The 22,895-nt window shown below is 39.7% G+C and overlaps 1 protein-coding gene across 5 annotated transcripts in view; it reads right to left on the bottom strand.

Annotated features, from left to right (window-relative positions):
* Window positions 1-22,895, bottom strand: part of ANO3 (anoctamin 3) — a 212,283-nt gene that overhangs the window by 135,831 nt on the left and 53,557 nt on the right. For 2 of the 5 annotated variants that reach the window (XM_062614207.1, XM_062614210.1), the window contains exon 1: window positions 5,742-5,865. The exons of 2 other annotated variants lie outside the window; for them this stretch is intronic. In XM_062614207.1, the coding sequence (XP_062470191.1) occupies window positions 5,742-5,787 (46 nt within the window). In that variant the 5' untranslated portion in view covers window positions 5,788-5,865. One more of the 5 variants, XM_062614208.1, reaches the window with a different exon arrangement.

Raw genomic sequence — 22,895 nt, 5'->3', positions numbered from 1 at the left:
ATTTTTCCACAGATCATACTATATCAAGCTATACTTTAATCAGAACATAGGAAGCTAATGCCCAGACATCTCACCACAGCTCTGTTGTCTGTAGTCAGACAGCAGTTACAAAACAAGCCAAAAATTTCCAATTTCCTTGGCTTTCTCACTCAAAATATTCATTTGGGAGGGGGGGAAACAAGACTTGTGCACCTGCATAATAAAAGGTTTAATATGTCATATTTAGTGATTATTTTCAATGAAGCTGTATATTTTATTGCAGTTACAAGCCACAACAGTATAATCCAGAATGAAAATATGTATTACAGGCCCTTCTAAGGTGTTTGATTGAAAAAGGTGAAATGCATCTTCAGCTGTGCAGCTGTTATCAAGAAACAAAAATAAGAGCAAATATAGCCTCATTAAATATTGGGCCTTGCTTTTCAACACCCTGAAAGAGTATTTCAAATGAACCCACTGGAATAGGGTATCATTTTAAGGGAGCATATTAATAGCTGCATTGCCCTCAGCTTTCAGAGTAAAGATGAGGAGAGCTTTGAAATTTTCTGTGTGCTGCACAGAATGGAATCAGCACACACTGATGTGCTCCTTGGAATGGAAATGATAGAGCAGAGCCCTGAAAATTCTTTCACTCACACCAACATGGAAACCTGGTCTTTGTGCTGTGGAGAAGAACAGCAAAAAGTTATAATCTCTCGTAATTTTTTTTTTTTTTTGGCAGAATTGCATCTTCCAGTAATTTCAGCAGTTTCTTTAGATTATCAAGATTATTAGGTCCATTGGTGCTACTGAAGTATCAAACATCCACAGAAAATTCTCCATGAGAATCTTAATTACAAGTCCACCTTACTGAATACTGAAAACTCTGGGGCAATATAAAGAATGTGATCTTCACAAACCCTCATTTAAATTCACAGGTTAAATGCAAATTAGACTCACAAGTTGTTTTCTAAAGAATGCAGGTCATTAAGATCTTAAAATTAGAGTAAAATCACAATAACAAAAAGCTCTGCTCTACAACTGTGGTCCCCCATGTAGCTCCAAGCAGTTCAAAAAGACCAGCGAATGAAGTAACAAGTGCCCCCATGAAGGGAGAACAACTGCAGCTTTTTAGAGATCCTCAACCCAAACTTCAATACATCTAAACAGCCCTCCAACTGTAGATGGCTAATCTATAGAATGAAACAGAGTATTTGGCACTGATCAGAACTTCAGACCTAGGAATGTGTCTTTTATGGTGATGCCCAATTTCTTCAGAAGTCACACAATTTCAAGACTAATCCCTTGAGAAACGAAATCTCTACTCTCAAACCACAGTAAGTATTGAAGTTGCTCAACAACTTCCTGTCCCATTACACACCCTGAACCAGAAGCATGAGAGGCACCCCAAGTTAACCACTGGATTTCCATCTGCAGTCCATCTTCCTAAAACTCATGCACAATACTAAAAGCTACTTAATTTTAAGGCACAAAAGTCTTTTCTTTTTACCAGCTTTTCATTAAAAAGCTTTGATGGGGGCATCAAAAAGAACAACAGTCAATAAAAGCACTCAGCAGAGCATGCAGGAAATTTCAGTCTATCAGGACCGAAGTCAAAGGTATTTAAAATTTTAAGCATTGTAACTGCTTTGACCTGCACCCTCAACACAGGTTTTACCTTCTGTCAGGGCAGAAACATCCAAACACACTCACCGTCAGGTAGCTGTTAAAAGAAAAGCATGTTGCAAATGAGGTTGCCTTTCCTTCCAAAAGAGACCTTTTCAATTGAGGTCCCTAATAGAACAAGCAACTGCTCTGCATCAGTCCCATACCCACTACAGAAAACAAAGTCCACCATAAGACTACCGTATTTAAGTCCTGCATTTAAAAGATTGGTATTCAATTGTGACTGAGATCAAATACCAAATCCTAATGAGCTGTCTTTCTCTGGAATTACTAAGCTACGTATTATCCATGGAGATGCTCTTTGTTTTCATCAACGTTATCTAATTCTTACTTCTCCTTCCTCAGTATCTATCAGTTTGCAGTTTTAAGCAAAAATGTGTATTAACATCTGAGGATTGAGATATGTTCTTTCCTAAAGGATGTCTGGGCAAGAAAAATAGTCAATAAGAATTTTTTTTTTTTCCATTTTCCTCTGACATAATTCTTCAGAGGCCATAGGTTGCATTACCTTTGGAAGGGGTAAAAAGTATAAAGGCATATATTTAATAAGAAAAATTTAATCTTTGAGAGTATTATTGATGAAAGTCATTTCAGAAAAAGCAGTTTCTGCCACAGCAGTGGTTAAAAATAGCCACAAACTACTATACAGATGGCTCAACAGATCTAACACACTATTATGCAGAGATGTAGGCTCTAGGACACTGCTCTTTTTCACAGGCATACCTTTGGATACAAGTAGAGAAACATAAATTGTGGGGGTGAAGAGACTAATTTTCTTCAAAACTCTCAGCGTTTTGAAAACTACACTACCTTGAGCTCTGCCACAGCTTTTGAACTGGAGGTTTCACTCTGCATGCACCATCTGAACAAAGAACAAGAGAAAACCATGGTGGCACTTTTTAATGACAGCCTTCTAACATGAACACCTCCTCACCTTGTCAAGAAGGCAAAAAGAAAGAAAAGGACACCAGAACTCTAACCTGAGACATATCCCAGGGATATAAATGTTGTGGGTTTTTTTTCTCTTTTTGCCTCCCCGTGGAAGATTCCTAGACACTCAAGAGACAGGAGAACTTGGTCCTATTCTTTCCAGCCTTGAAAAGATGGTTTTGGTGTACCAAAACCAGTACTTGTCTCCTCGGCTAGAACAAAGTGCTCCAAGTAAGTAGAGAAACAAATGCTGTCTGGCTTATTCTATCTCCCATCTTCAAAGTTACTTCTCTTCAGCATGCGAGTTTGAAAATTATGTTACCTGGCAATAGGTACTGGCTTTGTTTCTAAAAATGTTTAAATTATTTTCTGTTTGTTTTCAGGATCTATTATATTTTTTTTTCTTTTTTATGTACTTCCTATGCAATTGAAAAATCCATATAAAAATGGATTCCCCCCAAAAAATGAAGCTTGGTCTTAATGCAAGTGAAGCATACAAGGCACAGCTGTGATGGGCAGTTGGCCATTTCATGAGGATTACCACTATTCTGTAAAAAAGGGAATTTAGGGCACTGTTTTCATGAGCAGCTAGAAAACTGCATTTAGTCAAAATCTCAGCCACAGTGAGTTATAAATAACAGTAACTGATATCTTAAAGTAGGAGAATGATACAAAATGCCAAATTTGAAAGAAAACCTACAAAAAATGATGGTGTTCTCTGCTGCTAAGGGGATCAGTGCCTATGAACTTCAGAGTAGCAGACTCTCAGCTTCTTTTCAATACCTCATGATTAGATGATGAGTTCTTGATTATGATCAAAAGAAGCATGACCAGCAGGTAGAAAGAGGTGATCCTGCTCCTCTACTCAGCTCTTGCGAGACCCCACATTTGGAGCACTGTGTACAGTTTTGGTGTCCTCAACATAACGACATGGAGCTGTTGGAGCAAGTCCAGAGAAGGGCCACAAGGATGATCAGGTGACTGCAGCACCTCCCATATGAAGACAGAATGAGGAAGCTGGGGCTCTTCAGCCTGGAAAAGAGAAGGCTGTGTGGAGACCTCTTAGCAGCCTTCCAGTATCTGAAGGGGGCCTATAGGGATGCTGGGGAAGGACTCTTCATCAGGGACTGTAGTGACAGGACAAGGGGGAATGGGTTTAAACATAAACAGGGGAAGTTCAGGTTAGATATAAGGAAGACGGTTTTTATTGCGAGGGTAGTGAAACACTACAGGCTGCCTACAAAAGTGGTAAAAGCTCCACCCTGGCAGTGTTCAAGGCCAGGCTGAACAGAGCCTTGGGCAACATGGTGTAGTACAAGGGGTCCCTGCCCATGGCGGGGTGGGGGGAACTACATGGTCTTACGGTCCTTTCCAACACTAACTATTCTATGATTCTATGCCATATGTTTGCTTAGTTTTTCTGCAGCCCTTAAATCAGGTTTTCATGCTGTCTGCCCCCCATCCCTAAAAGCTGTAGACTGAGAAAAACAGAGAGCAAAGTCATTCAGGTGGATTTATCACACATCACACTGCATGCGAAATGTTTGTGAAAGCAACACATATACTAGTTGAGGCTGTACGGGCTCTGTAGCTCCTCTCTTTCCAAAGCCTTATGACTGCCAAGGCACCTTCATCAGAATCTCTTCAGGAATAAGGGGGAGAGAACAACAATCTACTCAATAAGTAACTGGCAAGACTTACTAGGTTACTATTAAGTTTAATGACTACTGCCAAAATGCCATTTCATAAACCAGCTTTGTTTCCAGCAACTAAATTTCATCCCTGAACTTGAACATAATGAAATTAGGGTTTGGGTGTTTTCTGAAAAGATTATTACCGAACAGCTGAATAGCTCCTGAAGAGCCTTGAGAAGGACTCTGGAGCTGCTAATCACTGCTGTAATATAAGAAATATTTTCTTATTAAAAACTAAGGATTAACACTGTGGCTCCAAGTCACCTGATGCTTTTATCAACATATCTAAAGTTAAAGAAAAGAAAAAATATTTTTATACTATTAATTTACTTTGAACCTGACTAAACTAGATATTTTACAATCTGAAACACCACCACTCCTTAATGCACATAAGTTAGCCATTAAATGCAGAACCTCTACAGCAAGGAACTAAATTTATTACGGAATTACCAGAATGGAATAAGTGCCTTGAATTATTTATTTTCCACTAACCATTCAAAGAGAATGAGAACTTGAATGAGGCAATAAGTGAACCCATGGTTTATAAATGAAGTATATCGCATTAAGCCATAATTCATGGCATATTGTAATCTCAGAAATAAAAGACAGTTTGGTAACAACTAAAACGACAGGAAGAGGGCAAAGGGATGCTCATAGTGAAAGAAAATTCGGTTTCATGTTATCTCTTAAAGCAGAATTAGAAAAAATATAGTGAAAATATCAGTTCCAGGATAAAGAAAAAGTTTGCTGTGTGAATTATCTTTTTTTTCTCTCACAAGCACAATAAAGGTTTCGTAGTGATGATAATCACAACCAAAAATTCACCTTCGTATTTGCTGATCAACAAAAGGTTTTGCTTTGTAACGAAAAACCCCAAACAAATAGACAACCATCTCCAAGGCCTGACCCTAAGTTCTCTTCGCACCTGTAACGCCTGAGCCCCAGTCACAACCACAGCTCTTGTTCTTTCCAAGATCGATACTGGGATCAGGGCATAGCATGAAGAGTAACATCAGAAACGAACACCAGCAGTAAACTCCAGCGGATGAACGACCTCCCCGCACCATGCGACTGGACACCGCCAAATCACCTGTACTACAACCCCAACAACAACGCTGCGCACCGTGCATCCAGGAGAACAGCTTACGACGAGCAGGCAGCTGGAGGAGGCTGAACGGAACCGCACCGGGCCGGGCCGGGCCGTCAGCCCCACCGTTCGCCGGGAGCCCATCCCCACAAACACACACCCCGGGCACTGTAGCCTCGTTACCTGAAAATCCCCCAAATGCCCGAAACATCGACACGGCTCCGGAGCTCAGCACAGATGACGCACAGGGCACTTGCACGGGAACCGCAGCGGGGACCCGCACCCGCTGGGGGCGGCTTGTCTTCCCTCCCTCCACGGGCACCTGCACCCCCGCCACCCCTGGTGACAAAGGGGTTCCCACTGACCTTTCTGCTGCCGAAAGGACTGGATGGAGCCCGAGTGGTGAACCATCTTGACGGAGCGCAGCACCAGCCCGCCCGCTCCGGGAGGGGCGGGAACCCAGCGGCGCGGCCTGGCCCGCCCCAGCTCGGCTCGGCTCGGCACGCCCTGGCCCGCAGCTCTCAGCGCCGCCGTTGCTCTGGCAACAGGCGGAGCGGAGCGGCCCCGCCCGCCGCACAGCGGAGGCCAAGTAAATGCCTCCTGTAGCAGCCCGGCGGGGAGGCAGTAATTCGGGGGCGAGAGACGTGTTCGGAGCCGGCGCTGCCTGCACCTCGCAGGGAACGGGAGTTCAGCCGGCTTCGGCCGCCCTCGCTGCACCGCGGAGCGGGGACCGACGTGGTCCCTTTGGGCAGGAGAGTCCGCGCGGCCCCTGTGAGGGGAGCGAAGCCCCTGGCACCCGCCTGGGAGGCCAGTTTGTCGCTCCCTGTGACCCTGGGGCTCTCTCAAAGACATCAGTTACCCGGTGTTACCGGGGAGCTGAAGGGAAGCCGAGTATAACCGCACCTCCTTTACACAGCAAGATTCATCTAGGCGTTGGGCGATAAGTTTGTATTTCAGCCTCTCCGTCCCAGTTTCACCATAAGCCTGTGTTGCATCACCAGCTTTTTTTTTTCTTCATTATTATGTTATACAACTTACAGTCTTATTCTGACTGAAGATAGCACTAAACTGCACATTCAAAGCCTGATGTGACCCATTTCTGTGCTATTCGAGTTATAATTTCCCTTTTCTCCACAGTGTACACCAAGACGCTCATTCCAGATAATATATTCAGATTGATAAGGCTTTAATTTCTTTCCCTGTTTCTCCCTCTGTTCACATTATTCTTCCTGGAATCTAAGTATCATTCAGTTCCTGTACAATGTTTTGGTTTTAATTTTTCTACTGCAGCAGTCTGTTTTCCCTATCCTCCTAAATTCAGTCAATCCGATATTCCAGCCTGCAGCTCGCACTAACTCCTCTCTTCCATTTAGGGATACATATATTATTTACTCGACAGAAGTCTATTGAGTCAGCTATTGTAACCCTTGCAGCTAGTGGCAAAATCTGTACCATTCCTTCAAAGTCTGTGGTTCTATTTACGTGCTAGAAGATGTACTAGAGATTTCCTTTGACAGTAGAGCAAAGCAAGACTTTCTTGTAGTTGACTGGGGCTTGCAGCATACCGTCTGCTTTAAAAGACACATGATTACCACGCCTTGCTACAGGCTAGTCTGTACTAGGAAGCAGTACTACTTTGACTGTGTTAGTTTACTTAAATAATGACAATGAATACACTTTTTTTCATATAAGGATGGTTTTCCATTATGACAACACACTAAACAGGTGTATATAAACCAATACATCCATACATGGGCTCTTAGATAAGGAAAATAAAAATTGCATCCTAATGGGGGAGGTGTTCTCCAGCACTTCTGTCTAGAGTGTGCCGGACATCACTCTCACATAAAGAGCAGCTGACACATCCAGCTATTACCATAAAGGAACAAAATAACTTAACCTCCTCAGGCTAGCTGACCAAATTTGGGTTTGGAGCATCTGCAGAAGCCTTGTTGTCAGTTAGTTTAGGAAAAGATGCAGAAGTTATGATGCTGTGAAGACATTATCCTACTCATTTGTTAGGCTCCAGTGGCTTTCTACACACTGAGGCATTCCTCTGCACTTCTGCAATTTAGGAAAACCTGCTGGGAACAGATCTTTCCTGCTGAGAGACAGCACTATAGATGTTGCATGGCAGAATAATGCAAGTGGAGACTAGCCAGGTTGGCTCTTGTTGATCAACAAATGCTGGAAACCCAGGAGCAAGCCAAAAGAAGAGGTAGAATCAAGTCCTTGTTTTTTAGTTGCAAGCTTTAATGTAGATGTTAGAATGGGTAAGTAGGGATTAAAACAAATCTATACCCAGGAGCTGAGAGACACCAGGGAGAAAAAAAAGCAAGTATAATGCAAACTATCAGCTGAGGGGTTAATAATCATGCAAACAGCAAGTGTAGTTCTTTCACTGTAATGGCCTAAACCTTTGTAAGGTTCTAGGCCAGAGCGATTTCTCTGAGAGACCCTGTCTGACACTTTTGACTTGTAAATGAACATGATGTTGCCTTTCTTACTAGAAGAAAACAAGAGAGGACCATTATTTGCTTTCTTATGATAATAATCAATAAAATGCAGAGGAGAAGAAAAGATGCTGATAACTAAAACTGCAGCCTAAAGAGGTTACCTCACACACACTTGGAAAAGAGCCTGTCAGCTGCCTGGTACTCAGGGCCATCCATCTGATTTCTGATCCACAGTCCTCTATGAAAAGTTATCTAATTCCTGAATTGAAACAGATTTATCTGACCCTGTTAATGCACAGAATGATGGGGAGAGAAAGGCAAGCTGAGGTAGTGCTTAGAAACCCAGAAGAAAATTTAAATTCTGAGTACAGAAATGAGGTGGGTTTTATTTACCTGCTTCTTAATAATAAAAATCTATTTCTGGCAGTAGACATGCACTGTTGAATGAATACTCTGCCTTTTGAAATCATTGGTTATATTAAGCTAAGTCTCGCATTATCTCTCTCTAACATTTTATAAATCTTTTCTAAAATAGATCAAAACTCTGGACGTAGTGAAGAGATCAGGATCAAACTAGACTTAACGCTTGTATCTCTACAAGTCAACAGAACCCAAATCATAACTCAAAAGTTTGAGGCTGATGTAGCTGCCCATCTTCCTGATTTCTTGCTCAGGTTTGAGGCATTCTACAACTACCTGAAAGGAGGATGGAGCCAGGTGGCTGGTCCCTTTTCCCAAGTAACAAGTGATAGGACAAAAGGTAACAGCATCAAACTGCACCAGGGTGGGTTTAGACAGAGTATTAGAAAAGATTTCTTTCTCAAGAGGGTGTTCAGGCATTGGAACAGGCTGCCCAGGGCAGTGGTGGAGTCACCTTCCTTGAAGTGTTCACAAACTGTGCAGACGACGCCCTCAGTGACATGGTTTTGTGATGGCCTTGGCAGGGCTGAGAAACAGTTGGCCTTGATGATCTTAAAGGTCTTTTTCAACCTAGTTGATTCTGTGGTTCTATGATTTAGTTTTGACATGAAGATTAACTCTATTTGATAGGCACACCTTTTTCATGAGATATCTTCTAATCTCTCCTAACAAAGACTAAGATCTACTATTTTGGTCTTGCTTCATCATAATATGTGTAGCTCTATGTGTGTCTGTGTTGCAATCTGAAAACATTTGGCCTGAGAAGAACAGGAGGGCTGAGTCTCCATATTTGCTTTCCATCAGGGTGTTGTTTTGCTATTAAAACAGGCTATGAGAGACTGATGTTTTAAATTTAATTTTGTACTTCCATGGCACTTTTCAGAAAGTCACATGAAGTAGAACCTTAAATTAAAACCTGATTAGCCGGTGATAAGTGGCAGATATCAATTATTTTCTTAAGAAGTATAGCCATCTCAAAAGTTAATTATAGCCAGCTGTTAACTACTGCCTGGAAAGAAAACTAAACTTACTCCAAAAGAAACTCACGAGGTGCAATGAGTGCAAAATTCTGCACCTGAAAATACCCTGTACATCAACTCAGGCTGAGCAGCAGCTCTGATGGGAAGGACCTGAAGGTTATGGGAAACGCTAGCTTGAACAGCAGCCAGCTGTGCACTTGTACCACAAATAAGGCTAACACTAGGAGAAATATAGCCAGCAGTTTAAAGGGTTATTACTCCCCTTCATTTGGCATGACTGCAGCTGCACCTGCAATTCCCTGTCTAGCTTTCCCACTTCACATCCTCTGCATTCAGCAAAGATGTTGGAAAACTGGAGAAGGTCCAAAGCAGGGCTATCCAAAGATGGACAGGGGTCTACAGTATGTAAACTGTGAGAAGTTAAACAAAATGGGTTTATTTAATCTGAAAAATAAACTAAGGAGTCCCAGCAGCCTACAATTACTTGAAAGTCACTTACAAAGATGGCAATACCAAGCTCTTTTTAGTGCTAAAAGATCAGATTAGTGGCAACAGACACACGTTATACGAGCATATGAGGTTCAGCTTGAACACTACGTTTGTACAGCATTGGTAATGTACCATCAGAATAGCTTACTCATAAAGTAGTAAAACAACTATCCTTGAAGGTTTTCAAAACTTGCCTTGGCCACACTGCGCCTGACCCAGTTTGGTGATGGCAATGATAAAGCTCCATAACAGGAGGCTGGATTAGATGACCTTCAGTGGTGATAATAGAGGATGTAAAGCAAATGCAGAGGAGTTGGAACAAGGAAGTAGACACATTTTGTATCAATTTTTATGCAGTACGTTTAAACAGTATATAAAAAAAAAATGTTTATAGAATTGTCAAGTCCATCTCTTTCAAGGAGTGCAGCTCTGTACTATTTAAAGCCCTGCAGTGCAAAATTAGTCTTGTTCAATATATGCAGCAAAATTGTTTACAAATGGTGTGATCTTACTGAAAACAATGGGAGTTTTGCCGTAGGCAGTAGAACAAGGGGGAGACTCTTTGTTAGCTCTAATAAAACTGTCAGTCTTTATGGAGACGGTCTAGAAAGCAGATTATGGAGCATGCTAAAATGTGTAGATGGATGGCAAGGGGGTTGGAACTAGATGATCTTAAGATCCTTTCCAACCCTAACTATTCTATGATTCTGTGAATTGAAAAATTGAACATTTCTATAAGGAATTTACTTCGTGTTGCTGCGACACTAACCCTTGAAATCTCACTGATTCCTGTATTTTAATACATCATTTCTATGGTAATTTAAGAGACCTTTTCTCTCTGGCTAGATAGAATTTTCTTGCATCCACGGAATTGACTATGTTTTCTGAATGATGTAAAGTGTTCAGGCCTTGATTCTGTAGCCAATATAATTTCATGCGCACTTTTAAGTTTGTGGTTTATAGATTCACATTTGCATCCTAATCATTTCCTGAATAGAGTTACTTTTCCAGTTTTGGCCTCCACTTGTCCAGCTAACACAACAAACAAAAAGAAATTTACATTGCATATGTTTACAAAAATTTTATTTCCTATAGCAAAGCAGTGCGGTTTTATTCAAAACTGTCTGGGTCAAAATGCCAAAGTAGAATTACTTTGAATTTTAGAATTACAAGGAGTTTAGCATTATTGTGCCGTGTATACATTAGGATCCTTGGAACAACCCTATACAGAAGTGTAAGGATAGTGAAATGTTGGTTTGCTAAGAAATCCTTCTACAATCGTAATAAGAGACTATAAAGAAAGCACTAATGTCAAGTAACAGGTGAAGAGGGAAAAGCAGAATTGTAACAGCAGCATCCAATACACACATGTATCCAAATATTCCAGGTAAGCAACCTTCTATATACTCATATTTTTCTTTTCTATTAGACATCTCAGTTTTCTTACTTCACATTTTATCTGAAGCAAACAAGGAAGATTATTGCTATCCAACTCTGCAGTACCAACTACCAAACTACTGCAATTTTTACTGCAATAATTTTCTTTCTGATTAGCGGCCTAATTTGTCAAGTAAAGAAGAAAATAATCAGACCAAAAAATAAAATCACTATCAACAAGGAAATTGCCTATTATCTACTTTACATTTCTATGGTATGGACTCATTCTGCATATCTGTGCATTTCTTCTCTAGTACCATGTGCTCAGCACAGGAGCCTCAACAGTGACAGTAGTAGAAACCTTTAGAAAAAAGACATTAACATAGTCCTTAGCTGAAGAGTCTACATTTACATTTTTAGAAAAGAAGTTATCATTTAAACATTTGTTCCTAGATTTCCTATTGTTTCTGGGGTCATCAGCTTCTTGGTTTAGAGATTAAGTCTCCAGTATTGCTCAGTGCATTTCTGACAGCCAATTCTTTCATCACCTCCAGGCTCATTCTGTTGAGAACCTCTTAGTTTTTACTGGTTTGATTTTTTTGGCCACCTACTTGCTCTTTTTCCCAGCTACAACTTTTCACTTCTTCTCCCCCTCCCCCAAAAAAGCCAAAAGGCACTTTACAAATTATTAAAAAGAGCAGCAAGCAAAGGCAAAACAGAAGAGGAAGGAGCATGGTTTATGGACATAGCCAGTAGTCTAGTATATAAAACCTATACTTGCACTAAGCTATTTCCACACGCATCAAAACAGAAACAGTATGGCAACAGTATATGAGCTTGATATGTTACTTGCACATGAGGAAGATGTAAAATCAACTGATGTGGTTCATTCAGGAAAGACAGTCTATCCTGCTATACATTTCTTTACAGAACTTGGTCAGCATGGTCCAACTCCACAGCTGAAAATCCTAGGATTACAGTAATATGAACAAAATAGTTCAACAAAACCATTAGGATATCCTCTTCGCAGCAGCTAGTACAGTGATGTAATGTTATATGCGTAGCATATGCATAGCAATATTAGACTTTTCCTTTCCAACCTGTGTAAAACACAAGTTCAGTGACAGTCATTTTAAATATATCTCCCAGCATGCCTGCATTTCTTGTCAGCTAATGTGCCATTTTCCAAAGCAGGAGGAGCTAATGAGAATTTCTTCAAAGATGACAATTTCTTCATTGCAGCATCATCATAACAGGGTGTTTAAATCAGTGTCTTCACAGAAACTGCTCTCTTCAACATCATGCTCACAAGCAGCTTTGTCCTTATTTCCTGTTACACTACTAGATCGACCGTGGCTGCAAAACCCCACACCAGGTACTATATCCTCATTCCAGTTCTCCACAACAAGTGTGGCATTTATTTTCTCTGTCAGCATCATCTAGGAGCGGAATGCTGATAAACACATGAACTGCAAGCCCACGCACATTTACCATGTATCAATCACCTCCCCATCATTTTGGGAGAAACATACTGAGGTGGGTTATCCCATCCCACAGAGTTATGCATTCCACCACCACTGAACTTGCCTGCTTGGCTATGCCAAGTAAACTCCCACAACATTCGTGCCTCCTAGCATTAGTGCTAGAGACAATGTTTCGCAGAGAAATTACCCTGGTGCCATCTGGCCTAGCAATCTTACATTCTGACCTTGGAAGAACTGTACCATTACACAGCAAGATAAGCAACAGTAATATTGCAGATGCTTTTTTATAAAGCTGATTTTGCTCAGTGTACGTAAATCACATCCAAGTGCAATAATGTGGTCTTTAAACAAAAAACCAAACAAACAAACAAAAATGCTTTCTTTTTAGCTCCAAAGTACAATGCTTTGTTGCATAACTGTGTATTTTATGGAGCTCTTCAAAATACCAAAGACTGATGGAAAAGTGGGGTAAGATTTTTCAAACGTAACATATTTGTGATCACACATTGCTTTTAATTTGGTCATGATTAAGGAACATCTCTGAAAATTTCAAATAATTATAAAAAAAGCTTGCATATTTCTGTTTTAAAAAGTCATGAAGAAAAAATGTTTCATAATTTAAATACTATGTTGTTGAATTTGCAACTCAGAAAGTCAAAGTAATGTAGTAGTTCATGGCAGCTGAGGAAAAATTAGACATCAGGGAGTAGATGATGGGAGAGTAGCACTTTCTTTGCCTATGAACACCACATTGATCTAATGCCTCTGTCATAAGGTCGAGTCAAATCAGCTGTGAACGTTCTCAATGGTGTATTTTAAAAGATCTCTAGATTATGCTTTGTTCCTATGCACACACAGATAGTATATTAGTCTGTAAAAACATGGATTAGCCTCACCAGATATATTTATTTTTACGCTTGTTACATGAGCCAAGTAAACTCACTGCAGACAGGATATTTGTACATTACTCGTATCCTGCACAAAGAGTAATTACATGCCAAATACTAGAAGAAAAAAATAATCACTTGGAACATGTAATACGTATTGTTAAAGAATAATAAAAAGGAGTATGAATACCATACTGGCCATGGTGGGGGGTTTGGAACTAGGTGATCTTAAGTTTTCCAACCTAACTAGCCAGGATCCTATGAATACTGGGCTTGAGGGCTGTTTATGAGACACACCTGCAAAATCAGGGTTAACAAAACAATTTCCCCCTCCCTCCCCCCTACTCCTTTTCCAATTTAAATTCTTCTTTCAGTTTCAGGCAGCCTTGTATTTCTCTAGTTTTCTTATCCTGAATCTTTTGCATTTAAAACATGTCATAAATTGAAAAAGTGAGTTGTGTATGGCCACAGAAACAATACAAAACCACAGTTGGCTTCATATATTTTCAGGTATAATTTTCTAAGTAATTATAGTGAAATAAAGGTTTACTTCTCTGAGGAGGTCATTTCTAGCTCAACTTTCTCCGTTTTCCTCTTAAGTGGAAACTGGAGATGATGTCAAAGTCTGTAGATACCAGCACAAAAGATAATTTTTATTTTTGTGTTTTTTTTTTGTTTTGTTTTTTCCTTGAGAGAAAAGTGGCATGTTTATTTTAGCTTTTTATGGTAGATGGAAGGGCATAGAACATTTTTAACACAATGTTCTTTAGACAAAGCAAATAGTAAGCAAAGAATTTGTTCTGCCTCCCTTCCTTTCACATCTCTCGTATGAGGCATCTCTGCAAGAAACATGACACAATTTTATTTAGCTGTGGGGTGAGAATGCAAAGGAATACATACAGGTACTATCTATATGTAGTCTATAGACTTTATATAGGATGTAAAATAGCAAAGGCATTACCCTCAGGCTCCTGGGGATTAGTAAGGAGACCATCTTGCTGCCAGGGGAAAAGAGACTTTCAAATTCCATCTGACTTCAACAGAGAAATGGGGATAATGGGTACTTCTTCCTAAACCCACTTTCTAGTCTGCATTGCTAAATCTATTGGGAAATTTGTTACCATACTGTTTAATAGTTACTAGCTCTTGAGGTGATAATGGGTTGACAGAGAAGTGCAAGAATATCTAAGAGGTTTGGCGTTCAAGATGAGGATAAAAGTTCGAAATTCTTTTATCTTCAGTAGGAGTGATTGCTTATTTCCATTTCAATTAGCACAAATGACAATGTTCTACATAAATCTACAAATAATTAAAAGTATCATCTGTTTAAATTCAGGCCAAATTTTCCATCTTGCTTCATCCCACTGGCTATGTTCATGCATGCTACCTTGCGGTCCTCAATTAACAGAATAATATCAGTGTAATATCTTCAGTTTAAATACAGCAGGTTATTTACCTTTAAGTTGGTAGGAAAATTTGGAGCTCCCTATTTCCAAATCCATTTTTAAAAGGCTTTCATGTGAAATAAATTTAATAGCTGTTCAATACTCAATTCTAAACAACCTGAAAAAAAGGCTGATTATTTTCAGTCAAAGTGAAATTGCACACAATGGGATTGCATTTTACAACATTAATAAGATGGTTGTAAATTAAGATAATAATAGCATAGTCACAGACACAGCTTTCCAAGTTTGCTTTTTCTGTATTAGGCAGGATTTTAGCCATTCAAAATCTTTAGAAAATGCTTTGTAATGTCAATATTCATGACTATTGTGCTAATATGGAATTATACTGATTAATTACACAGCACTTCATTGTTTTCAGTAAGTTATTCATGCTAGTTACTCTGAAAATGTATTTTTGTAAATTAAACTCTTTGTAAAACGCTCATCTGTAAGAGTAGCAGTTTTGCTTGCCGACTTTATTTGCAGGCATGTAAACCAGATATTTGGTAGTGCATGGTAGTAATCAGTTCTACTTCTATGATCACTACAAAACTTAAAAAAAAAAATCAGTAAATGCCTACTTCTTGCTTGCATATAACATTTTGATTTGACATGCTCTAAAGCACTACATCTCCACAGCCTGTTGAATGATGTTCAATGGTTTGTACAGCTCTTCAAGTGAGTGTTGTTCCCAACTATTATTGTTGCAAAAGTAATGTGAACTGACTGACTGTGCTGTATCTTATTTCAGCATCATTTAGAACTATACAGATGAAGTAGCTGTCAAGAGCAGAAAATTATTTGTCCGTCTCAACGCACCCAAGGCAAAATCTGCAAACTGTTTTCCCACACTCATTTGAACTTCGCATTTGTAAAACACATAAAAAAAACTGTACACTTGAAATCTGTAGATTACATTTCCCTCTGTGAACTTTTGTATGTCATTGTCCAAACCCAAGGACGGCAGTTTCTCAAAATGAAAATGCCAGTTCACCTCAGTCTGTCACATGCTTCTTTGTTTCACTATTTATCTCAAAAGTACATACTGCCAGTGCTGCAGAAGAGCTTGACAACTTTATGATGTGCACTCAGAAGTTTAAAAGCAGTGCAAAACATTTATTTTAAATTAATATTGGAGCACTCTTCTCTCCTTTATTGATTTAGAAGTGTAAAGAAATCATATTTCACAAAGACTGTGTAAATAGCCAGCAAGTTTGCTAACAACACCAAGCTGTGCCCCTCTACTGTGCTCTTAGTGAAACCCCCCTTGCAGTCCTGCGACCAGCTCTAGGGCAACAGCACAAGAGGGATGTGGAGCAGTTAGAGCGAGTCCAGAGGAGGCCATGGAGATGCTGCAAGGGCTGGAGCAGCTCTGCTCTGGAGACAGGCTGAGGGAGCTGGGCTTGTCCAGCCTGGAGAAGAAAAGGCTCCTTAAGGGGAGACCTTAAAGCAGCTTCTAAGTGCCTAAAGGGGCCATAGGATATCTGGAGAGGGACTTTTTACAGGGCTGTATAATGACAGGACAAGGGGCAATGGCTTTTAACTGACAGAGGGAAGACTGAGATGAGATCTCAGGAAGGAGTTCTTCCCTGTGAGGGTGGTCAGGCGCTGGCACAGGTTGCCCAGAGAAGCTGTGGCTGTCCTCCCCTGGCAGTGTTCAAGGGCAGGTTGGACAGGGCTTGGGGGAACCTGGTGTAGTGGAAGGTGGCCCTGCCTGTGGCAGGGAGTTGGAACTGGATGAGCTTTCAGGTCCCTCCAACCTTATCCTGGTTCTATGACAAGTTGCACAGTTGCAAGCATACACTGTGTCACTGTTCCCCAAAACAATATAGCAAAATACTCAAGGATAGGTTCCCAATACAACATATGTAGAGAAAAAGAGGATAACCTGACAAATGTGCTGCTTCCCTCAACCTGTATGCACATGGGAGAAGCCAGCAGATAGGTAGGTGTCAGCCGTTTTACCATCTATTTTAAGCTTCAGAGAAGCAGCATTTTATTTTTAACTACTTCAGCAAAATGTTTTGCTACATTACTGTCATAAGCTAAGTTTGTAGCTCAGTTAACCAGTGTGACTGAAGCAAGATGTACTGGAACCTGAGATGACAATTGGTGATAATGCTTATTGGAGAGGAAGCATGACCACTGCAAACTGAAGGGATATTTTAAGGGAGATAGGGCATGTCATTAGCAATTTTAACTTTAAACAAATACCCCACATGAAAAAAAACATGTTTTCCATGTTGCTGCTGTTAATGGTCTTACGAATCAAATAAAAGTCAATTCAACAATTTTGCGAAGTGAGAAACTATGCCTGCAAAACCCATAGTCAGTAGCAGCTTAGAGGAATCCATCACCTCAGCCTGGATAGAATAACTCAGGCTGCCTCTGCAAATTGTCAGCAAGTTGAGCTCTGTGTATACACCTGTTTACACAAATAGATACATGCAAATATACATACAGGTATTTCTCATTACTTTTTCAAGGAAAAGAATCACAGAAACATATCAGGCTTTAGTAGAGTGTGCTATAGGGTATAGTGGGGGATTGTGTAAAGAGTTAAGGTTCTTTTGGGAAAGGCAGGTGGAGGTGAGGAAGGGAGAAGGGTGAAAAATAAAATTCATGCTTTTTTCTGACCACTCTGCCAATTCTTCATCACCAAGTATAACACACTGTGAGTCATGGAGCTGACACAAATCCATACGTTTTTATAAACATACATATATGTGTGAGTACATATAGGAAGGGACGTGAAAGCTTATCCAGTTCCAACCCCCTGACACGGACAGGGACACCTTCCACTAGACTCGGTTGCTCCAAGCCCTGTCCAACCTGGCCTTGAACACTGCCAGGGATGGAGCAGCCACAGTTTCTCTGGGCAGCCTGTGCCAGTGCCTCACCACCCTAAAATGGTGGAGTTAGAAGAATAAGATTGCCAGAGCTGCTCCGTTAACCACAGCCTGCTTCCACCTTATGTCCAGCAGCCCTGAGCAGCATGACGTGGGTGATACAGTGCTATGCAGCAAAGGTCTACAAACCAGAGTAAATAATCCTATCCCAGCCCACAGGTGCAACAGTTTAATTGCTTATATTTTTAACCCCCAGCTTTGAAGACAACAATAACAGTTTATTAAGAGACAAGTGCTTTTTATTTGTTTTAATTCATCGATATCACTATTCAAAGTTATCCATGACTATTTTTAGTTGTATTTGCACTGTAACAGTGACATCCACTGGCCAATGTAAATAGCGCCAGGTTATTTTGCACTTAGTAGTACTTAGTCGTTAAATTGATGGGGACTTTGAATACCTAAATAGCTTTATTTAAGATTAGAGTAAATAAAAGTGAATGTTCGTTGTTCAGTGAGATGCTGAATATATTAGAGATTATGGTAATGTAACATCACGCATTTTACATTTAGGCCCAGTCTCCTCAGGTTCGAAGATAAAACAAAAATTTATAAACCTAAAATAAATATGCGAAAAACCCCAAATCAAACATAACAACAAAATAAAACTAGTCTGAAAAGCCACATTCATTACAAAATATAGTAATGGTAAGCAGATACTTATTCTGAAGACATCTATTCTATGATTCATTGATTTGCTTTTCAGTCATTCAGTCTCCAAGAAAATAATAAAGTAGAATTTTTTGGCATTCTGGAATTGAACTAAATTCTGGATATTGCAAAAAAAAAACCCAGATTCCTTTCTGACTAGGGCAAATTTATATCAGTGATAATCATATCATAATAATATAATAGTACTAGCACATAACTATGCAAGAATACTAGCATGGTAAGCAACAGCAGGAACAAATCATGTATCTGTAGTAGAGAGGGTGAGGAGCAGAGGAAATAGAACCTGCTAAAGATCAGCTGATGCTTTAAGCTTAGGAGGTCGCAAGACAACCAACTATTAAGAAAGCTAGAAGTAAATTGTGTAAGAAATCAGGTTAAATGTAAAACGTAGAGACAATAAAGATTATAAATTTATGTCCTGTTTGCTGGTGGCTCATGGAAGACTTAAATGTAAAAACACCAGTTAAAAAATATGCTTAAACCGAATGTATAGATGTATTCATGTTCTGAGCAAAATGCTTCAGGACCTGAATAAGTTAAGAGAACTAATGTAGCTTCACAAATAGTGTTGTCAAGAATGGTTTAATGCTTTTCACTGTTCCTGTAAAAAATTATGTCTCTGTCATCCTTTTTTTTTTTTTTTCTCCTTCTCCCCGAAGCAAAATCACTGTATACTCTCTGTAAACTGTCTATCCTGTTAGGAAGGTACACAAATAAAGACAATCCCTATTGCTACAAACATTGTGTATCTGGACCTCTTCCTTGGACTTAAAAAGGGAGGACCACCATGGTGACATGTGGCAGAAAAAATGGTAATAACATAAATCAGTCAATCTTGGTGTGGATTAATGGTTTCATAGGAAAGGAGTTGCAATGGGGAAACTCTTTAGACTGTGAAAAGAAGCCTGCGCTCACAGAAAAGAGCAGCAGATGGAAGAGGGAGGTGAACGAGGGATGTGGGCTTGGATGGCTGAACCTTTTCCCTAACTTTCACTTCTGTCCTTCTGTTAGTACCGAAGAAATAAAATGTGAAAAACAAATGCTCAGATGTGGTGGGAGGAAAATGCTCACTCATCCTTCCCTGCAACCGCTGTCTCTTAGAATACAAGGCACTTTTCATTTTTATACCACTGCTTTTGTCTGAAATGCAGATCTTGGAAGAGGCATTAGGAAGAGAAAGCATGTTGCAGCTTCCCAAAGACCCTTAGATTTATTTCAGATAAGTCAATTATTTATCTATTTGTGCTGTGGAGTCCTCCTTTCAGTATAAACAGACTCAGGTATGAGTGAGAAAAATAAGATGATCCCATTCCCAGGGAACAGTGGACAGCTATTGCTCTTCCTCCTTTCCAGGGATAACTCACACTCCCTCTGTGCTCATGCAGCTTTATCAGCTCAGCACCTAGAGCATTTCGTGCACAGAGATTGAGAGCAGGTAAGACACAGGACTTTGAAACAGCTCTCAAAGTATATTGACATAGCCTCCCTTACAAGCCTGGAAGGAGACGACTACACGTATGCCACAGGGGTAGCATGGCAATACCATGGACACAGATTTTCCCACTTCTAGGTGGGCTCAGATTTGACTGTTGCTTGCAGAAGGCAGAGGGGCTGGTAGGTACTACTCCACCCTCCACAAAGGAACCTTGTTTCTGCTTTCCTACCTGACCTTGTTTAAAAAACATACTGAACTGTTCACTGTTACTGGTTTTGGTTTTCAACTGCAGCTTTGTATTTTGAAAGAGATAGTAGTAGGTGAAGATCTCAGGGGCTTTGGTTGGTTCGCTATGGGGTTTTGGGGGGTTTTGGTTGGTTGATTTTGTTTTGGGTTTTGTTTCGTTTTGTTGCTTTGGTTTTTTTTTTGAAACAGAAGCTGCTGAAACCAGGAATCACAGGCAAGAGGAATAAAACTAATCCAGTGCCAAGTCATTGCAGAGAACAATTTAAAAACCACATACCATCATGATCCATGAGTTTTGTCTGCTAGGGATCAACAGTGCTAAGGTTATCTCTGTAAAGACCTGGAGCATAAGTCTAATGAGGAAAGGCTGAGGGAACTGGGGTTGTTTAGTCTGGAGAAGAGAAGGCTCATGGGGACCTTATTGCTCTCTGCAACTACCTGAAAGGAGAATGGAGCGAGGAGGGGGCTGGTCTCTTTTCCCAAGTAACAAGTGATGGTAATGGCCTCAAGCTGCGCCAGGGGAGGTTTAGACTGGATATTAGGAACAATTTCTTCACAGTGAGGGCGGTTCAAAAACCACCTGGAAGTGTTCAAGAACATGTAGATGAGGCCCTCAGCGACATGGTTTAGTGGTGGCCTTGGCAGTGCGGGGGTAAAGGTTGAACTTGATGATTGTAAAGGTCTTTTTAAACTGAAACTATTTTATGATTCTATTTTAACAAGCAATGGAGTGAGGGACATAAAAGATACTAAGATATTATAATTTTCAAAGAAACTCAAATGGTTCATTTCTATGCATTCCTTGCCCTGTACCCACACCTGGGCATTCAGTCCCAGGTTTTCTTCCCCTTTTTCTTTGGTTGTTAATGGAGCTACATCTATCAGCACCAAACAGCCATGAGTCTCACAATGGTTGCTCTTCTAGAAGGTATAAGAAATAATTCAAATCTCTGTTCTGCCCAAGCCCATTTTGCACGAATTAAATATTTATGTGACCACATGAGAAGGTATTTGATGGCATGTGATTTCAGCTGTGTGAAAACTGCTGCTATAATAAACACTTAATAATTTATAGGAATCAGTGCCTCCTATAACAGGACAGAAAAACAAAACATCTAGTAGACAGAAGACACCTGGAATCTGTGAGGCTTACACTCTGCTATATGCTCTGATATGTAGCACTTAATGAATCTTTTAATCAGGGTTATCCTCCTCCTATCACAGACAGCTACAACAGGTTCTATATTTTTCTCTTCCCAGCCCATGATCTACACAACTGCTTTGCTGAAGCAGTGTTCGGAGAGCAAAAGAAAAGTAAATTACCTAAATATCATTTGTAATTACTAGCAGAAGTTGATTACGCACTCACTGACAAGCAAACACATGCAAATCCCATATATCCTGTAAATCCAGGGAATTGAGGCAGATTCTAAATACACACGTTATTTAAAATGTGAAAGAAAATAAAGGTAGGATGTGGAAACTGTATGACATTAAATAGAAAAAAGTATGAAGAAGAAACTAAATACATCAGAAAATAGACTTGAAAGCAACTGTTATATATATATATATAAATGAAAGGCAGGTGATGAAGCTTTTTATAGACTCTATTGCCCTCTATATGCTTAATATTTTGAGTAATTGGAAAACACGGCATAATCTGATTATTGAAACAAAGCCATTAGCTCCTTTGTGAAGAGTGCATTAGGTCAAAACTCCTTTGAAAGATTAGAGCAATACAAAAAGGACAAGGAGTTTTCATAAATTGTGGTTTCATAAACTCAAACCCACTTCGTAAGAAGGACAATAAGGAAAAACTGCAGTAAGGACAAAGGTTTACATTGAGGTTATACAGAACTACTTGAACATCTACAATGCCAGTATCTAAAGACAAAAAAAGTCAGACCTAAACTAAAAAAGGATTATATACAATTTAATTAGTGAAAGTCACCAGTAGCAGAGAAATGGAATCATGTTCTTAGGCTTGATCTCTAGAGCTGAATTGGTATTGTACAATAACAAAGTTCTGTCTTCCTTTATTCCACTACAGAAACTGATGAACAATAGTGAAAGTGGGTGAAAGAAAAGGATATTAGGGATCTAAAAATCTAACTGTGGAAATACATATAGTACTGGAGAATACCCTTCTTTCCCCTTACAAGTTTTCTGTGATGCCAAGTCAGCTATTTAAATCAACCTTCTATGCAGTTCCTAAAAGTAAGATGACATCTAACTCTATTTTCCAATTTCCATAATGAATATTCCATTTTTATCACAGCACAGACACTTTTCAATACAGTAGACTTTCTACGCTGCAGGTTCCCTTGTCCAGAAACAGAAGGCAACAATTCCAGAGTTTTTTTTCTTGATACATTCTGGTATGCAGCTGCACCATCTCTAAATCCTTAAAAGGTTATGAAATTCATAGCACGATTGCATAAAAATGATAAAATTGTTCCTTTTGGTTTCTGCCAATCTTATTTATTTTTTTTTTAATACTTACTAAAATGTGTATATCTAAAGCTGCTCCCAAACACTGGATCTTTATTTGTCATTAGTCAGATGAAGACAGTGTTGGGAAATGCAAGAACAGTTCGGTGTCTACTAGGAGCTCTCAAAATTAACCACCTCAAAATTATTTACATTTGGAGAGAATAAAGGTGTATCAAATTACAAAACATCCTCCAAAAATATTTTTCTCCCTTGTTCCCCTACTCTT

This window comes from Pezoporus occidentalis, unplaced genomic scaffold (genome assembly GCF_034315485.1).
Source record: "Pezoporus occidentalis ecotype Australia unplaced genomic scaffold, CSIRO_AGI_Poc_V1 ctg173, whole genome shotgun sequence".
Taxonomy (NCBI): domain Eukaryota; kingdom Metazoa; phylum Chordata; class Aves; order Psittaciformes; family Psittacidae; genus Pezoporus; species Pezoporus occidentalis.
This window is presented reverse-complemented; position numbering and strand designations above follow the sequence as displayed.